Genomic DNA, 18,298 nt, shown 5'->3' on the forward strand with positions numbered 1-18,298 from the left:
CCTTAATTGCCGGGGAGTCAGGGCCTTGGCGGTTTTTAAAAACAACAGGTTCCTGTGGTCAGTATATATTTCAACTGTATGTACAGCACCCAAGAGATAGTGACGCCATTCCTCACAGGCCCTCTTTATGGCCAAGAGTTCCTTGTCGGAAACAGAATAATTAACCTCACAAGGAGTGAGTTTCTTTGAGAAAAAAGCAACCGGATGTAATTGACCTGACACAGGATGGCGCTGTGACAGAACCCCTCCAACTGCATATTGGGATGCATCGGTTTCCAGTATAAAGGGGAGTTGGGAATCAGGATGACGGAGAATGGGTGCCTGTGTGAAACGTTCTTTAAGATACCTGAACGACTTGTCTGCCTCCTCACTCCAGACAGAAGGAACATTCTTTCGCAAAAGACAAGAGATGGGATGAATGATTTTTGAAAAATCCTTGATGAACCTTCGATAGTAATTAGAAAAACCGAGGAAGCTCTGTACCGCTTTGACATTCTGGGGGGTACTCCACTCTGTTATGGCTTCGACTTTACTACAATCCATCTGGAAGCCTTGGGCGTTAATCACATAGCCAAGGAATGACACCTCCTGCGCATGAAATAAGCACTTCTCAAGTTTAGCATATAGCGTGTATTGCTGCAATCTTCCAAGCACGATTTTGACATGTTTTACATGTTCTGCCAGGGTTGATGAATAAACCAAAATGTCATCGATATATACGACGCAGAAGGTTTCCAGACATCCCCGTAGCACCTCGTCCATAAAATATTGAAAAGCGGCGGGGGCGTTGCACAGCCCAAAGGGCATCACCCTATATTCGAACAGCCCAAACTTGGTCCGAAACGCCGTTTTCCACTCATCCCCTCTTTTAACCCGTACCAGATGGTAGGCTCCGCGAAGGTCAAGCTTGGTAAAATATCGGGCTCCCTTCAGTTGATCCATGAGCACTGGGATTAAGGGGAGAGGATACCGGTTCTTTATGGTTACACGATTGATGGCTCTATAATCGATGCAGGGTCTCAATTCTGCACAATCTTTCTTTGGAATGAAGAACATGGGCGAGGAAGCTGGTGATGTCGAATGCCGAATAAAACCTGTAGAAAGGTTTTCCTCAATATAGTTCTTCAAATACTCCGTTTCCTTTTCTGTCAGAGCATAAACTCTGCTGCACGGAATGTCAGCCCCGGCCTCCAACTCTATCCGGCAGTCATATACCCGATGCGGAGGCAAATGAGTAGCCTTTTGTTTATCGAACACAGGAGCATATTCGCTGTACTCCTCAGGAAGGATGGTAGCACAACAATACCGCTCCAGAGAACAGGATGAAGCCAGACATACAGAAGGATTTACACCAGTGGAGCTGGTACTAAACGAGTCTTGAATACAATGCTCTTTGCAATATTCCGAGGACAATGTAATGGTACGAGCTGCCCAGCTGACCTGAGGATCATGAAGCGTCAACCAAGGCATGCCCAGGATGAGTCGAAATTGAGGGGCATCAATAACATCAAACTGAATATATTCTTGGTGGTTTATACTAGTCTGCATCAAAAGAGAACGAGTATGATATGACACAGGACCTGAAGACAACACCGTTCCATCAACCGCCTTGACCAACTCAGGCTTTTCCTTCTTTATGCAAACGATCCCGATCTTCATAGCATATTCTTGGTCGATATAATTACCAGTCGCCCCGGAATCCAACAAGGCATCGATATTCAAGGAATCGTGAGAAGTAATCCAGAGCTTAACCTTCAAGTTCATATGGGCCACAGCTGGATGCAATGTATAAGCAAGTACTGGTGAGATCGTTGAAGAGTGGGAACCCAAGGCAGAGATCTCTTCCTGATTTGGGTTCGTCAGTTTTCCGCCGGCTCACGTGCTTGGATACTGGCTTGGACACGGGGAACAAAGGATTTTCCAGGTACTGCATTACGGGCTCTACAATCCTTAATAAAGTGTCCCCCTTTTCCACAATACATGCACTGTTTCAGTCTTCGTCTTTTGTCTCTTTCTTCCGATGAAAGGGGACCACGAATACCTCCTATTTGCATAGGTTCAACACCTTCAGTTACCTTAGGATGTTCCTCAGCAGAGCTCTTAACTCGGGGAAAAAAGTATCGACCATCCCCTCTATTTCTGTCCCCTTTTCGTTCTAAGAGACGATGATCCAACTGAACAGTTAGATCTATCAACTCTTCGCAGGTGTTGGGAAGTTGGACTACTTGAGACAGGACGTCCTTCAATTCTCCCCTTAACCCTTGATAGAACAAGGAAATCCTTTTTGCAGGAGGCCATTCGGTTTCAACCACTAACCTATTAAAGGTGGTAATATATGTTAGAAGGTCTTGTGTTCCCTGCCTTAGGGTAATCAATTCCCTATCTAAAGTCAACATATGGGATTTCCTATCGAAGAGCTTTCGAAGCTCCAAACAAAAATTAGGAAAACTATGCAGCACTGGATCGTTTCTTTCTAGTAAGGGAATCGTCCAACTTGCTGCATTCCCTCCCATGTAGGACATCATAAAGGCAGTCTTGGCAAAGTCATCCTGGAACACCCCGGGTTTGCATAAGTAATGTAACCTGCACTGATTCAGAAAAGTTTCAAATTTACGTGCATCCCCAAAGAACCGTTCAGGAGGGGCCAATGGTATTCCCATGTTTTGAATTACATGTACCGTCTGAGCAGGGTCAGTGGGAGAAGATGTTACTGACGGTGTTACAAAAAACCCACCCCCTTCTGCACCTTGTGGAGCAGGGTACGTCGCGGATACTGGAGGAGGCAACGTAGCAGGCTTTATATAGGGTACCCCCCCAGTGCTTCCTCGAGAAAGTCCTGCTACCTCCCTACGGAGAATGCCTACTTCTTTATACAAGGCATGATTCTCAGATCTGGAAGCATTTACCTCCAGCTGTAAGGCCGCTAAGCTTTCCACCACAGAGGTCAACACTGTCTCGACCTCCATCGTCCAGGCTGGCTATATATACTTGGGCTTGTCAATCTATCAGGATTGGCTGTAGCTCAAGAATAGTAAAATAGCCACTAACCTCTTCCAGACGCCAAGCGGAGACGATGTGTGATGTTAGCCCCCCTAGTCCCCTGAAACACGAACCCCCACAGAGGCTAGATAAATACCTCTGCGTGAATCCGTGCCCCCAAGGAAAAAAAGGGAAAGGGAAAAAATAATAAAGTAGCTGTGGCTTCAGTGTATCACTCGTGGTCCCGGCCAGCCGTCAGCGCAGACCCCAAAAGATGTGCACACTACAGGAGGACGACAAAGAATGTGTGTCAATAATGCATAGAGAATAACTAGACTGACATATTTTCTATGCTCATCTCCCTACTCACCCTGAGCCCACAGGCTGTCTCTGTAATAACACTCTCTGCTTTATATAAGTATTCAGGTGCAGAATGAGTCCACGGAATCCAATCCCTTCAGAAACATAACCCTTCTAATGATTTCCAACCATTAACAGTCCTTAATCTGTGCATGAAGCTAACAGCCCTTTTTTCTTCTTTAATGGTATTTCTTCATACCACACTAAGCAAATCTCGGCGTTGCTGAAGCTTTTTTCTGACACGAACTTTGTCTTTATCAGGTACAGTCTGATGAAGATAAACAAAAAAGGCCAGCCACGGGGAAAAACAGTCTTTCTTTTTTCTTCACAGAACTTGTCACTAGGAAAGCTTTAGAACAGAAGGCGTCTTTGCTTCAGGCGCGCCTCTAAAATAAACACTTTCACAAATATCTTGCATGTCCTTTTAAACGCGCCTATGCTTCAAAAGTACAGCTACTACTCGGGGGCTTGTTCAAAGTGAATAAATATTCACACAAGATAGTTATCCTCGTGAGGCTTCCACTGACAAGAATACCTGACCAAAAACAGAGTCTTTTCCACAGTCCTTCAGGAAACAAAGTTCGATGAATTCATACAGTGAAATACAGCTTTTCTTCTTTCTTCAAGCTGAACTCTGGCGGGGAGCACCATCCGCCATTCCAACACCTCGAGGGAAAATTGACAAGCACTTTCCTGTTCTCTGGGCGGCACTTAAGAATGCGCCGCCTTCTTCCTTCACTAATGTCAACCCTAAGGATGCTGGGACATGTAGTTTTGTACACTTTTTTCTACAGATTGCGCTTTTCTCAGGACGACAGAGATGATGTTTCCTAATACGCCAGGAAATCGCTACAGAGCCCCACCCCACCACCGGGTTGCACCCAGCAGCAGATCCAGGCAGCGGTAGGGTCGGGCACCCCCAGCTAGACGAACACCACCAGACAAGGGTGACAGGCCCCAGACAGGCGAGATCAGCTCCAGCATCAAGGGCCCTGGGCCAGTACGTATCCCACACAGGAAGGGCCCGCTCCCCAAGGGACTCGCAGGTGGGAGGGCAGCAGGCGGTGTGGGCCCAGGGGATCGCAGCGTCTCCAGCCGCAGAGGCTCGCAGTGTCCAGTTCCCCCTCACCGGGTACAGCCACCAGAGTAGGCCCCTGCTCGCGGGGGGGCACTGGATAACAGTTCAAAGCGGGGTCCACCAGGAGCGAGGGGGCCCCCTCCGCATGCAGGCACTCCGCAGTGTCCAGTTCCCCCTCGCCGGGTGCAGCTGCCAGAGTAGGCCCCTGTTCGTGGGGGGGGGGGAAGGGGGCGCTGGATAGCAGTTCAGATCGGGGTCCACCAGGGGCACCAGGAATGAGGGGGCACCCTCCGCATGCAGGCACTCCCCCCGTAGCCCCCAATGGAAGCACCTCACCTCGATCTCCAGACCCCCAGGGATCCGCAGCCACACGATAGGGCCACCACCACTCTCGGCTCACACGAGGGACAGGGACAAAGATGGCGGTTGCAGTGGCACCCCAGGCCCGACTCGTCGCTGAAGCGCTGTCTCCCGGGCAGTCCAGTTCGCAGGGTCGCTGTACTCACAGGCCCCTCCTCTCACCACCAGCAGCGTCCAGCGTCGGTCTCGGAGCTCAGCCGCACCACAGCCCCCCAGCAGGGCAGCACCAGGACTCCTCGCCGCCTCGGGCCGCCCCGCCACGTCTAAGGGCGCCGCCGGTCACACACAAGGGTCCCCCACAGAGGCAGCACACCGGCGCTACTGCGCCCTCTGCTATCACGCCTCCCGAGGTCCTCACAGGCACACCGGCTCCGGGACTTCAAGATGGCGGGCGCCACTCTGCACCAGGGCGCCAGCACTCAGGACGGGGTCTCGCTCACCCTGCCAGCAGTTCGACGGGGCCTCTCCACACTGCAGGGGTTCCCCATTCACCTCGAGCGGGCCCAGCAGCCGCACAGTCCACCTCCGGCTGCAGCAGGGCGAGGCTCCCGCAGTCTCCGTCAAGCGTCGGGCCGCCCCTCAGATGCCTGCCTCCGCCGGACCACACCAATGTCACCGCGTCTCCGCACTCTTCTGTGTCCAGCCGGGACACACAAATAGCCCACCACCGAGTCCAACACACAGGGGCCTACCACCGGCCTGAGGGGCAAAATGGCGGGTCCGGGCCACTCGCGAGGGCTGCACCGAGCCCGTTCAGCGTTTCCAGCGATGCGGCCACCGCGCCGACCCGCCACCAAAGATCACTCCCTCCGGGGGTCCCCCCAGCACTCGGGGACCCTGCACAGCCCCCAGAATCCGCTTATAATTGCTGAAGTAGGCAGCAGGGCGCCGGAGCTCGCAGAGGACACGTCTCAGCACATTGCCGCCTAAGCCACGCCCCTGATACTGTTTTTTGTCTGCACATACAATACATTGTCGAATCAATTCAAGCTTTATTTATGCATTTTAGGTAAAACCTAACTTTAGCATTATACATAAATAGCAAAGTCAAAGTCAAAGTCAAGAAGCTTTATTTCGATAAAAATTCGTTATCATAAAAGCGAGACAATAATAATAATTTTTACAATTTACATTATTACATTTTCTTAAAAGAAGAAGAATTCTATATTCCTGGCCCGATTGAGAGAAAAAGGTTTGCTCAGTAACACATAGCCAGTTAATAACAAGAATTTAAGACATTAATAGAATAAATATTCTTTAAAAAAGAATTAAACAGAGTATTTTAGCTTTCTGGCTCGAATAGCCCAAGCCCAGAATAAAAATTTGGCTAGGGCACACACATAAGGTACATAGCTATCCGAAACAAGTATCCTAATTGCCACAACATGACTCCTGGTTCCCAGCTGACGGCATAGGTTCTTCAACCACACCCTTCTTGGATTAGCATATTCCTTACAGACAAATAAGAAATGGGCTAATGTCTCTGGATGGGCTAGGCATGATGGACATAAATCAGTTTTGCCTATACAAGATTTCCATGTTTTGGTAAAGGTATTCAGTGGCAAAGTACCCGTTCTAAATCTAAAATACAGAGACCGGGCAAAAGGTTTCCCGATTATGTCCAAGTAGGGTTCTCGCCTGGGACAATCTTTAAACATCAAAAAATCCTCTGTAAGTCTACCAAGGGACGTGCTGGAGTGTCTTTGGGAGCAAATCCAATCCCAATAGAGCTTTTTGAGTGTTTGTTTTGGGGGTGAGCTTCTGCTTAGCCAAGAATCAAGTAGGCCCAAGTTGGACAATAGAATTTTCATATCTTTTAACCATTTGATTCTGGCCCAGTTTGGTGATGCCATTATTTCTTCAAGACCTCTGGCGTAGCCACTAAGTTCTTCTACCCGCCAAATACGGGCCCACAACAGAAGAGGGCGGAATTTCGCAATTTCGCCGATCTGGGTGCAGCCAAGGTCCATAAATAAAGGTAAAAGTGGGGTACTTTGGGGGAGGGACATTATTTGTCTACAGAAATTATTCTCAGATCTTTGCAGAGCTTCAGTAGATGCAGAGCCCCAGAGTTCAGCTCCATAAAGGGCAGAGCTGACACCTTTGGCAGCGTAGATCTCGAGGACTGTTCCTATTGGTTTGAATGAACTGGAACGTTGCTCCCTCAAGAGGGCACCTGTGATCCTTTTACATAAATAGCATTACATTGACATAAAATAGATGAACCTCAAAAAGATAACAACACAAAGCATCTAAAAATAGCTGAGGGCCCTTAATAAAAATGTAAAAAATCACTGCATGCTAATTCATAAATTCACTAAAACTGATAAAGAAATACTATCCCCCCTACTACTCTGATAAATCTCTTAGGGCAGCAGAACACATTTTGCTTTACACTCCACTAGTTAGAAACTGCAAAGCAAGGTTAATATTGCACATATTGTGAGTGCTATGTATTGTTCCTAACTATTTCATGCAAATATTGTACAGATCAGGAGAACTAAATAAACTGTGTGAGCTAATTACTTTGCATCCATTTTGTAGAGCCTACATCATTTAAGTGTACCTGCACAAAATAAGCCTGGTGATAAGGTTATGATCTGGGTTTGTTGAAAATGTAATTTCATATATGTTTCTCGCATAATTATATATCTCGATCGTTTATAAATCACTCATGGACTAAAACTTGAATAATGACTACAAAACTAATATAATGTTCAGTTGTGTTACTGACTGAATATCATTTAAAAACGAATGTTTGCTCTCATCATCATCATTTTTCAATGCATAAAGGTTTTAACAAATAAGATAAATAAGTAAACAAACATTACACTACCACATCTTGTTTGCTGTCATGACATTTAAATGTTTGCTAAATTAACCTTCGGACCATCCGATAGCGTCTGTCGGCAAGTCTCTCTTCAGGAGAGTTTGTAGTTCTAACATATGAGCTAACGCACCACGTTTATGCAGAGATCTGTTCTTTTAATCTCAAACCTGGAATTGATTGAGGATAAGCACACTTTAATCTTTCCCCGTCTAGTACAGGAGATTTGTCAGCCATCAGATTAGGAGACATTATACTAAGCTGTAGTCTCAACAATGGAGATACCTTTCCGTAAATGTAATTCTCCTCTCATACCATTATATCCATTGCAATTTAGTTTCTCATCAACAGATCCCGAATACATGTCTGAATCATACAAAGCAGTTATATTAATTTGAAAATCTAAAGCCCCTAAAGCGAAGTACCCCAAAACGTATCTGAATTAACTGAAACCTTGAAACAATCTGGCATATTTTAAGAGTCAAATGCATGTTATTACTTTCCAGGATAGAGAGGATGTCAGGGTCATACCAAAATAAGTATGTTTTCATCTGTTCAGTTTGGTCCTCGAGAAGGTATTAATTAAATATACACTTTTTCCTGTCAGTATTATCGGTCACTAAGCAGTGAATGTCTGAAACCCTAATAGCGTCTGATGACGACTAAATCATCGGCATGGTAATCACCTAAAGAGGCGGGCAGTAAAGACATTCGGTTCTCAGAAGAGACGGAAAATCTTCCAAATATGAATTGAAAAATGTAGCTGCCAGCACACAACCTTGTTTAAGATCGTTTAGAGTGTATATATGGTTGGTGCTGGCTCCAGAAAGACCTAAATTGATGGGGAAAATTGATAGTGTGTTATGGAATCCCTGGATCAAGGAAAGAAGACCCCTAGCATTTCCATATGAGACAAGCATACATATAATCAATGTGATGTTCCATACTCATTATTTGTTCGTGGTACCCCCGGTAGCTATTATTGACAATGCCCATCATGAAGTAGGTCATAGAATCCCAACCCACTTAGAACAACCAGAATTGGTTCAACCTGTAGTGTCAAAAAGAGAAGCTTTTCAGGTTCCTTGCGTGATGGACTTCTACAGTGTTATGTGCAAAGAATGCATATTTTCCCTCCCCAAGGGGAATCATTTGTGCTAAACACAAAGCTTTAATTGTCCTTCCTGAACAAAAACCCCACACAACGCATAATAGTTGGGTATCACCTCGGCTTACCTAAAAGACTTTAGTGTATAGTCATTCACTGAATATCATTTTTTTATAACCTTTATTTAAAGTTTTTCCTTCAAAGGCAGACAGTACATCATAGATCCACATTTATAAATGTCAACCTTAACGTAACGATTTGCTTCGTCATTTTCCCTGAGTTCATAAAATATAGGACAATATAAATACAACAAATACAACATTACAGCTCCGAAGTAGACTCCGGGTCAGTTTGCGAACTCACCGATGCTTGAGCCAAGGGATAAGATTTGAAAGGCTTCCAAATATCAACAGGGCGGGACATAGGAGGTTGGAGCTGGGCATATATCTCGGAGTTAGTGTTGCAGTAAGTCATGCTGTACAGCCAACCCTTCAGTGTCGGAGGGCGTTTATTCCCCAAATACATAGCAACCTTTCTTTCAGTCAGAAGCAGTGCAAGGGCGCAGAAACATCTGCATATCTTGGGGAGACTTCCGATGTAACCCAGTAGGGCCATGAGGAGAGATGGAAGGAGGGGTTTATCCAGCATTAAAGATGGCGCCTCAAACACCTTTCCTCATAACAAAGCGACTTTGGTGCAAGTCCATGCCATGTGTGCAAAATCAGCCATGGGAGTCTGGCATCGGGGGCATGTGTGGGGTCTGGAGGGGTCCGTACGGTAGACCATGCTTGGAGTAGCGTATGCCCATTGCAGGTATTTGAAATGTAAAAATGTATGCCTGTAGATAAAGGAAATCTTGCGGGTTTGTTCACAGAAAAAGTGCCACTGCACCTCTAAGAGGGGTCGACCCAGGTTGTGAACCCACGCCTGCCTCAGTTTCAAATCCCTAGGAGGGGGAAGTGTGATAGTGGCTTTGTACATTTTAGACATTAGGTGGTCTCTGCTGACATCCTTGATTAGGAGTGTCAATGGAGGGAAATCGGGTGGTTCTATCGGGTAAGTCGGTACCATGGACCTCAGTGCGCTCAGTAGCCGGCGCAGTATAAACCAGGTCAAGTAAGGTGGCTTCAGTAAAACGGGTGTCCTCACAGCGAGAGAAGATTTGGTTGTTTGGGAATAGGTCCCCAAATGTTTCCAAGTTAAATTTAGAAAGGGTGGTTGCACCACTGCCTCCTTGGTGATGTGAATCCATAGGTTCCCTGCCAAAGAAAGGGATGGGGAATAGAGCAGTGGCGCCCCCGTTGCCCTCGTCAGTTTTTTCCATGCCCAACTGGTCGTGGATAGTGTTTTCAAATCTTGTGGATCTCGAGGCAAGCCCAAAGTTACCAAGGCCGACAGGGGGTTGGGGAGGGCAGGTCCGCTTCAGGCCTAAGGTATGGTATCCGAGCGCCTGCATGGAACCAGTTGCGTGAGAAGCTGCACTGCACAATCAAATAGTAAATGCGGGAGTTTGGAGCTCTGAACCCCACGCTTTTTAAGGGCAGAGTCAGGGCGTCCCAGCTAACCCTGAGTTGACCCCCCCCACACACCAGCCGCAGCAGCTGTGAACGAAGAGTCCCAAAGAAGCTTCCATACAAAGGTATAGGGATATTCTGAAAGAGATACAAAAATTGCGGGAGAACAACCATTTTAATTAGAGCCATTCTGCCAGCCATTGACAAGGGGAGTTTCAACCAGCGGTCGATGTTATCAGTGGGCTTTACCATGGCTGGACCACAGTTGAGTTGAAGGATTTGTGATTGGTCCCTATGAATGTTGATACCCAAATACTTGACTGGGTCATCACACCACTTAAGTGGGAACTCCGAATTGCGATTGAATTGGGCCTCTGTCAAAGGAAAAACCTTGGATTTACGCCAATTAATTTGCAAGCCCGACAAGACGTCAAAGCGAGTAAATTCACAAAGGATCGTCTTTAAGTTGTCGTCTGGGTTCCTCACATAGAGAATAACGTCATCAGCATAAAGTGTAAGCAATAAAGGGGCCGTATTAAATTGAATGCCCCTGTGGGAGTGTTTGTCAAGGAGATGACGGACAAGCGGGCCCATTGCAATTATAAAGAGGAGTGGAGAGAGGGGACAGTCCTGTCTGGTCCCTCTTGACATTTTGAAGGGGGGAGAGTGTGTGCCGTTTAGCCGTATTCTTCTAGCCATAGGACGAGTATACAATAGTGAAATCACTGAGATAAACCTAGGTGCCGAGCCGCACCCGGGTGGCCCTGAGAAAGGGCCACTCCAGCGAGTCAAAGGCTTTTTCGGCATCCAATAGACTGCCGCAGCTGGAAGAGAGGGGGTGACTGTGGAGGGTGGCGAACAAAGTGCGCAGATTCAATGCGGTAGACCGGTGTGGGATAAAACCCGCCTGCGTGGGCGTAATCATCTTATCAATGATCAGGGAAAGCCAGTTAGCTAGCATTTTTGCTAGAATTTTATAATAAAAAATTATCAGTGAGAGGGGCCTGTAGGAAAAGCACTGCTGCGGATTTTTGCCAGCTTTGAGAAGGAGTGTGAGAACCGCTTCACGCCGATTGGGGAGTAGTTCACCCAGTTCAATAGTTTCCTAAAACAAATCAATAAGGTGCAGGGCTCAGGTCTTTTTGAAGACCTTATAAAAACAACTGGGGAACCCATCTGGCTTTTGAGCCATCCATATCTTCTATTGCTTGAGTCACTTCATCGAGCATGAAGGGCTTGGCTTAGAAGTCTCTGTGTACCTGGTCCAGCCAGACCAAGGCCACCTCCTCAAGATAGGCGTTGCTGGTCGCCGTGTCGGGATTAACCCTGGTCCTGTAGAGGTCCTGATAATAAGAAAAAACCCTGTTAGTAATGCCCGCACAGCCAGTGATCTGTTCACCTTGTGAGCCGCACAGATTGGTGATATACGAAGGTCCTCGAGGGGGTAAATTAGTCTGGCCAGTGTGCGTCCACGGCGTCCACCCTCCCTGTACCGTCTGGCTATGGCATATTTACCCAGAAAGTGAGCCATCCTCTCTGCCGCCTCCTGAAACTCTGTCAACAATGTCGCTCTAAGACGAAGGTCGGGGTTGGAACGGGGGGCCTCATGAGTTGCGTCTCGGGCCGCTAAATTGGCCTCGATCCCAGCCAGTGTGCAGTGGAGATCCTTCAATATGATGGTACTTTTGGAAATGCATATCCCATTTATATAGGCTTTAAATGCTTCCCACAATATGGCTTTGGACTCTATCGTTATTCAGGTTAATTTCAAAGTATTCCTCACAGCTGCATGCAACTCCTCCTCAAAGACAGAGTCTCAGAGCGCCATCTCAGGAAACCGCAATTTCCCCATCCTGCCCCCGGGAGCCGCAGCCCAAGTACCACAGGAGCGTGATCCGAGAGTGTGTGGGAGGTGGGTGACTGAGCTCAACCAAATAGCAACACTGGGGGTGAGTAACCAGTAGTACAGGCAGGTCCAGGTGTTACGAGGGGCAGAGTAGTGTGTGTATACAGGTGCAACTGAATGCATGTGACGCCAAGCGTCCGTTAGCCAGTGGGTATCAATCAGTGTGGAAAGTGTTCTTCTAGCCCTGGGTTTTGTATCAGATGAGTTGGCAGTGCTATCCAGCCGGGGGTTTAGGAGAATGTTAAGGTCACCCCCCAAGCAGATGTGATCAGCTCCCATTGCATCAATACGTGAGTGGAGCTCGGTAAAAAAATCTGGGCTGTCTCTGTTGGGTGCATAGACATTTACCAGGAGAATCGTATGGCCAAGGAGCCAGCTCTTCACCAAAATGTACCTGCCTGCCAAGTCAGAGTGCATGCAACCGTTCTAAACGGCAGACGCTTATGCACCAGAATTGCGACCCCCCTCGAGAGCTATAACCCGCAAAGGACCTGTTTGAGCCCCAACTGGCAGCAAAGTTCAGAGATGAGTGAGGGGGAAGGTGAGTCTCCTGGAGGAAAGCAGTATTCGCCATGAAGCACCTGCTTATGTTTGCGGGTATCATTAAGTCCCCGAACATTCCAGGACATCAGGGTGATATTCTCAGTGTCAGGAATGTTACATGACATTAATGATATACTCAACAAATCTGTTTAGTGGATCACAAGACATAGTGTTAGACTTGGGAAATAGTCAGTGAAAGGAAAGAAAAGTCATTAACCTACAATATCCCCACCCCCCCACCCATCCCCATACCCATTACATAGGGGAAATCCCAAATCCCAATTAGATACATGAATAAACGTTACAACAATCAAACCTTATGAACCACAAAAAGGTGCCAAAGCACGGGGGAGGCAATGCTACAACCAATCCCCAGGCCTCAAAAGAGTCTCATAGAAGCTGATCGTGAATACCATAATCCAAGCAAACCCTCAAAGGTCAGTGAGAGGAGCAAGTAAAAAAATACAAAAAAACAAGGGGTCTGTACTTATCAGTTCATTGACATGTGGCGGAGATATCAATTTGTGGAGCATAGGTCAGAGCTAGCGCCAGAGTCCGGCAAATGAGAAGATCGATCAGGGGTAGGCCATCTATGCAGCTCGGCAGTGTTCGAACTGTGTCTGAGAAACTCCTGCACCTCGGCAGGGGCGTCGAAGATTCTAGATCTGCCATCAACGTCCACCATCAAACGTGCAGGGTAGAGAATCCTGTACCTCAGACCAGCCTTCCGAAGAGCAAGTTTGACTGCTCCAAACTTCCGACTGGCCTCCTGTACCATTGCGGTGAAGTCAGGATAAAGCGAGATAGAGGAACCTTACCAATACAGAGAGCCCCGCTCCAGGGCCAGGTGCAGGGCGGTGTCCCTGTCTTTAAAGTTTAAGAGCCGTGCCATGATCGGACGGGGTGGACATCCAGGATTAGGATGGGGACCAAGGGGCCGATGTGCTCTCTGAATGACAAAAGTGGGAGTGAAAGAGTCATGGCCAAAGAGGTCACACAGAAGGCCCTGCATAAACCCATAGAGCCGCCCAGTGTTCGTTGATTCTGGAATACCCATAATCTGTACATTGTTGCGCCTCCCTCTGGCTTCCAAATCCTCACTCTTCATGGCGATGGTCTTTACACCTTTTCCATCCTTTCCAGGCGTTTGGTTGCCTGTGCCGAACCGTCTTCCAAATCTGAAATTCTGCCCTCAGCTGTGTTCAGGCGCGTGTCATGTTTATCTATTCTGGCCCCCATCGAGTCCAGTCTCCTGTCTAGGGCATCAAACCTTGTGTCTAGTGCTTTGAAGCCGGCCCGTAATTCCACCATTAGGGCCTCATTACCCAGCCCTGAGACGGGCCACAGAATAGTCCCCCCCCCCGCCATGGTGCCACCAGTGTGGTCAGTGCCCCCGCTGTCTTCTCGAACAGCAATTTCCGCTGTATCGGGTAAACTTTCCCCATGGCCATAAGAAACGAGAGGCAGAGCAAAAAGGAGTGCCAGGTAGGTTACAAAGAGGGTGGCGGTGGGATGTCCGATGGCAAACAGAGGGGTGGGTTAGCCGGACTGGTTGTCAGCACAGCAATGATTCCCACTGGAGCCGGAGTGCTGCTGGTGAAGGAGGTGGCACCTAGCCACTGCTGTAGTTGCGCCCTGTTGCCGCACCTGTATCCAACACTCAGCTGGCCACTGCTAACGGGTGCATTGCGGTGATGCAGTGAAATGTGCCGTGATACGGGGGAGGTAATATAGTAGTAGTTATGTATTTTTTGCTTTGCCACTAACTTTGGCGCCGCTTAAAGAATCTTCACCAAATTTTCAAAGAAATTTCCCTTTTTGGTTCAGCTGCTGTGTTGAAAGTTTCAGGGTGATCTGCCAAGCGGGGGCCGAGAATAAAGGGCGGGACCAAAAATGCATTTCCCCCATGTTACGTCTATGAGGATTTTTAATTTTTTTAACACAATTACAGCCCGAATCGGTGAACAGAATTACCAAATTTGGCAGAAATCTAGATGTTGTTCCAGAAAGCATGCTTTCTGTGATTTGGTGTAAATCCGTTAAGCAGTTTCAGAGATATTTAAGTTAAAAAAATGTAGATATGTGGGAAACCAAAATCCTACTGAAACCCTAATAAAATTTGATTGGCTTCCAACACCTCAACCAGGAAATGTTGGCAGCCATTTTAAGACTCAGTTGAACCGAGTCCCACAGAAAATGTAAAACAAAAAGAAAAGGGGGCAGGGTAGAAACACCCTGATCCCCTAGGCCTCTTGGGGGGGGGTCGTCCCACTGGGACCCTGCAGGGTAAGAAAAATAATTAAAAAAATTGTCGGGGTCCGCGGATCTGGCTGAAAATATTTACAAAAACAAAGGGCGAGGTTCCACGCTTCGTTCATTATCAGCCTCCAGGTGGACCAGGTCCTGGGGCATTATGCAGATATATGAGGGGGGCCACCGCCCCCTCCTGGGGCTTACTAGTGTCCTGGGGATGACCACCTCCCAGGGGCATATAATTTTATAAATGGGTGCCTCTTGGACCCCCCCAAGCCGCAGGGACTGACACTTCCCCGAAGCTTTACTTAAAAATATTGTGGGGGGGCCACGACGATTCCCCCGGGGGCTGCCACCTCCCCGGGGCTTTAATTCCAATTGATGTGGCAGCCGCACGGACCAACCCACAGCCCCAGGGACCACCACATCCCCGGAGCAAATTAAAACAAAGGAGGGCCCCCTCCTGGAGCCACACATGGCCCTGTGGACCGCCACCCTCCAGGGCCAGCTCCTTCTAATTCCCAGGGTCCCCACCCCCAGGATATTGCAGTTTGCTATGGCTTGGCAAGCTATAGCAAACTCTGCTCCGCTTTGTACAAGCGGGCGCATGTAAAATGCTCTTGTTTGCACAAAGTGGAGCAGAATTGCTTTTGGACACAGGGAACTGCATGTTCAGCAACTCTCTGTTCAAAAGCAATGCCGGGACTCAGCAGGATGCGATGAGTCGGCAGGGAACGCAGGGACTTCAGACTCCCCCTGCAGGCCCCAATTGGAGAAACTAGGTGGGACCAGGGCACCCAGTGTTGTGGTCAGGCCCCATGGGATGGGGTCCCTGTGGCCAAAATCGTCCCGGGTGGGGGTACGCGCGGCCCCCCTCCCAGGTTTAAAAAAAATGAAATACAAAACAGAAACCCAGGGGGATGGGGATGGGGTACATGGGGCCGTAATTGTCCCGGGGGTCAGCATTGCCCCCGTCCCCAGTCAAAAAATGCATGGCGCTGGGGGATGAGGTCCCCAGGGCCAAAATCGGCCCTAGGATGAGGGGGCACACGCCCCCCCTTCCTTTATGATTTAAAAAAAAGAAAAAGCTACTGGCATGATGCTTAATGCCCCGCCACCTTTCTGCATCACTCTGAAATCGCGCCTCCTGGTATTCTGCTGGTTGGGGGATAAGGCCCCTTGGATGGTTCGGGTCCTTGAGGGCCAACAAGACCTCCTGTTACCTACACCAAGTCCCACACAGCGGCATTGCTAAGAAGTGGTCGAACGCCACGCACCCTTTCTCCACCACTCTGCAAATGTACCTCTTGGTGCACTGATGGTTGGGGGGTGAAGTCCCCTTGGCTCCAGAGGCTCCTTGGGGGCCAACAAGTCCTCCTGTTACCTCAAGTAAGTCCCACACAGCGGGATTGCTGAGAGGTCTGCTTGACCCACCCCCTTTCTCTACCACTGTGCAAACATGCTTCTTGGCACACTACTAGTTGGGGGATGAAGCCCCCTTGGCTGCTGAGGGTCTAAGGGGTGAACAACCCCTCCTGTTACCTCCAGTAAGTCCCACACAGCGGGATTTCTGAGAGGTCATCGGAGGCCATGGTATGGGTCTGTGGATGGGTTTGTGAATGGTTTTGTGGGTGTATGAAAGGTTCTATGAGGATGTGAGTGGGTGTGTTAGTGATTTTGTGGATTATGTCATCAGTGATGTCACTGACCATATCATGAGTGATATAATATGTGAGGTCATAAGCAGTGCATTGCGAGGGCGCGAGTTTTATTATAGTTAGATCAGCTAACTTTGAGTTTTTCAGTATATATATATATATATATATATATATATATTTTTCGCTCCCTTGCACCGCTTATTTTTATATATATATATATAATATAATTCCAAACGTGGCCCACATCCAGGCTCCCGGGCGCTCAAAAGGCAGTGCGTCTGAAGTACGGCAGAGCCTCGCCGTAATAAAATTGTTTCAATTTCCAAAGGGCATTCCTCGCGCACTCCCGGATTCTCAATAAGCGACATACACATACTCCATGCAGTTCATGTTATTTTAATTCATAGCAGCTCAGCACAGCATATATAATGTAAGACAGATGCAAGACTGTATTAGGCCAGGCTAAAACCCTCCATAAATTCTTTACCAGCTAGCAAATGTTGAGTTACATGCTAGTTGCCAAATTTTCACACTCGTTGTGTGGTGGGGCTTTGTATCTTTTAGAGCCCTAGGGATTTATCCTTATTCCTCCAACCCCCACTAATAGTTAGGTAAGTATGGTGTCTTGCATTGCTTTGCAAATCCTGTTGGTTTAGGTGTTCATTATAGTACATTTTAACTGGATGATTGTAGGTTTTAAATGAATTGTGTATGCAACTATCCATAAACAGCTCATGTCTGCCACTATTTGACATTTGCACAATTTCCTGTGTGCTTGTAGATAGTTCGCCATCCTAGTCTGAAGGCTTAGCACTACTTGCAAGTCTTTCAATACATTCTACACTTATATAGACTTCTTGACCCGAAGAACTGATTCTCAATTCCAGATTCCAGCTCCAATGGCCACCTGCTTCCATGGATGTAAAAAATGGTTTAATCACATGAATAAAGATAGGGACAGTTACACTCTAATATACCTTATTTGACTAGAGAGAAGATTCTGAATGCACATCTGTGCAGCTATCCATATATAACTCATGTCTGCCTCTATTTGAAGTCATTTGCATAATTTTCCTGTGTGCCTGTAGGTAGCCCATTGGTATACAAGGGAACTGCAATCTAGCTGTGTGTACACTCCTCCATTTGTGACTATAAATATTCAGGCACAGTTTTAGTCCAGTTTACCATTCTCTTAACTCTCTTTCCCACTACAGATGTCTTTGAAAACATACCGCAAGGCATGGGACCAGATGAGGATGGCTAGTAACTAGTCGTAGACTTTCAACCAGGACTACGGTTTCTAGTGACTGTGCTGATCAAGGAACCTTGAGAGGCGATATACCACAGATGAAAAAGCACATTCCACTACTAGTTCTTATGAAAGAGACACCATACTACTTATTAAAAGAAATAAAAGATAACAGATGCTGTATTTGTGTTTGAATAAATATGTAAGAATGCTGTCCTTTACACAGAGGTATGTCTCCTCCTTATATATTGTCACTAATCCTTTCCTAACCATATCAAGCACTGGACATTGAATATCTTCATTTGAACTGTGTTGGTTAGTAGTGTATAGTTTTAATCCTGCCTCTAGCATGAGATGTCTTCGGTTGTTGTCAAGGTGTAGCGTCATAATCCTCTTCTCAGCCATTAAGATATATATGCATTCAAAAGGCAAAATACAGCATATTGGACTTGATTCAAGTGAT

At 47.3% G+C, this 18,298-nt stretch overlaps 1 protein-coding gene across 1 annotated transcript in view; it reads left to right on the forward strand.

Annotated features, from left to right (window-relative positions):
* Positions 1-18,056, forward strand: part of CFAP263 (cilia and flagella associated protein 263) — a 133,386-nt gene extending 115,330 nt beyond the window's left edge. Inside the window, exon 9 of the mRNA XM_078671213.1 lies at positions 17,801-18,056. Coding sequence (XP_078527339.1) covers positions 17,801-17,857 — 57 coding nt within the window. The 3' untranslated portion in view covers positions 17,858-18,056. The remainder of the gene's footprint in view (positions 1-17,800) is intronic.
* Positions 18,057-18,298: the final 242 nt, after the last annotated feature.

Source organism: Lissotriton helveticus, chromosome 12 (assembly GCF_964261635.1).
Source record: "Lissotriton helveticus chromosome 12, aLisHel1.1, whole genome shotgun sequence".
NCBI lineage: Eukaryota > Metazoa > Chordata > Amphibia > Caudata > Salamandridae > Lissotriton > Lissotriton helveticus.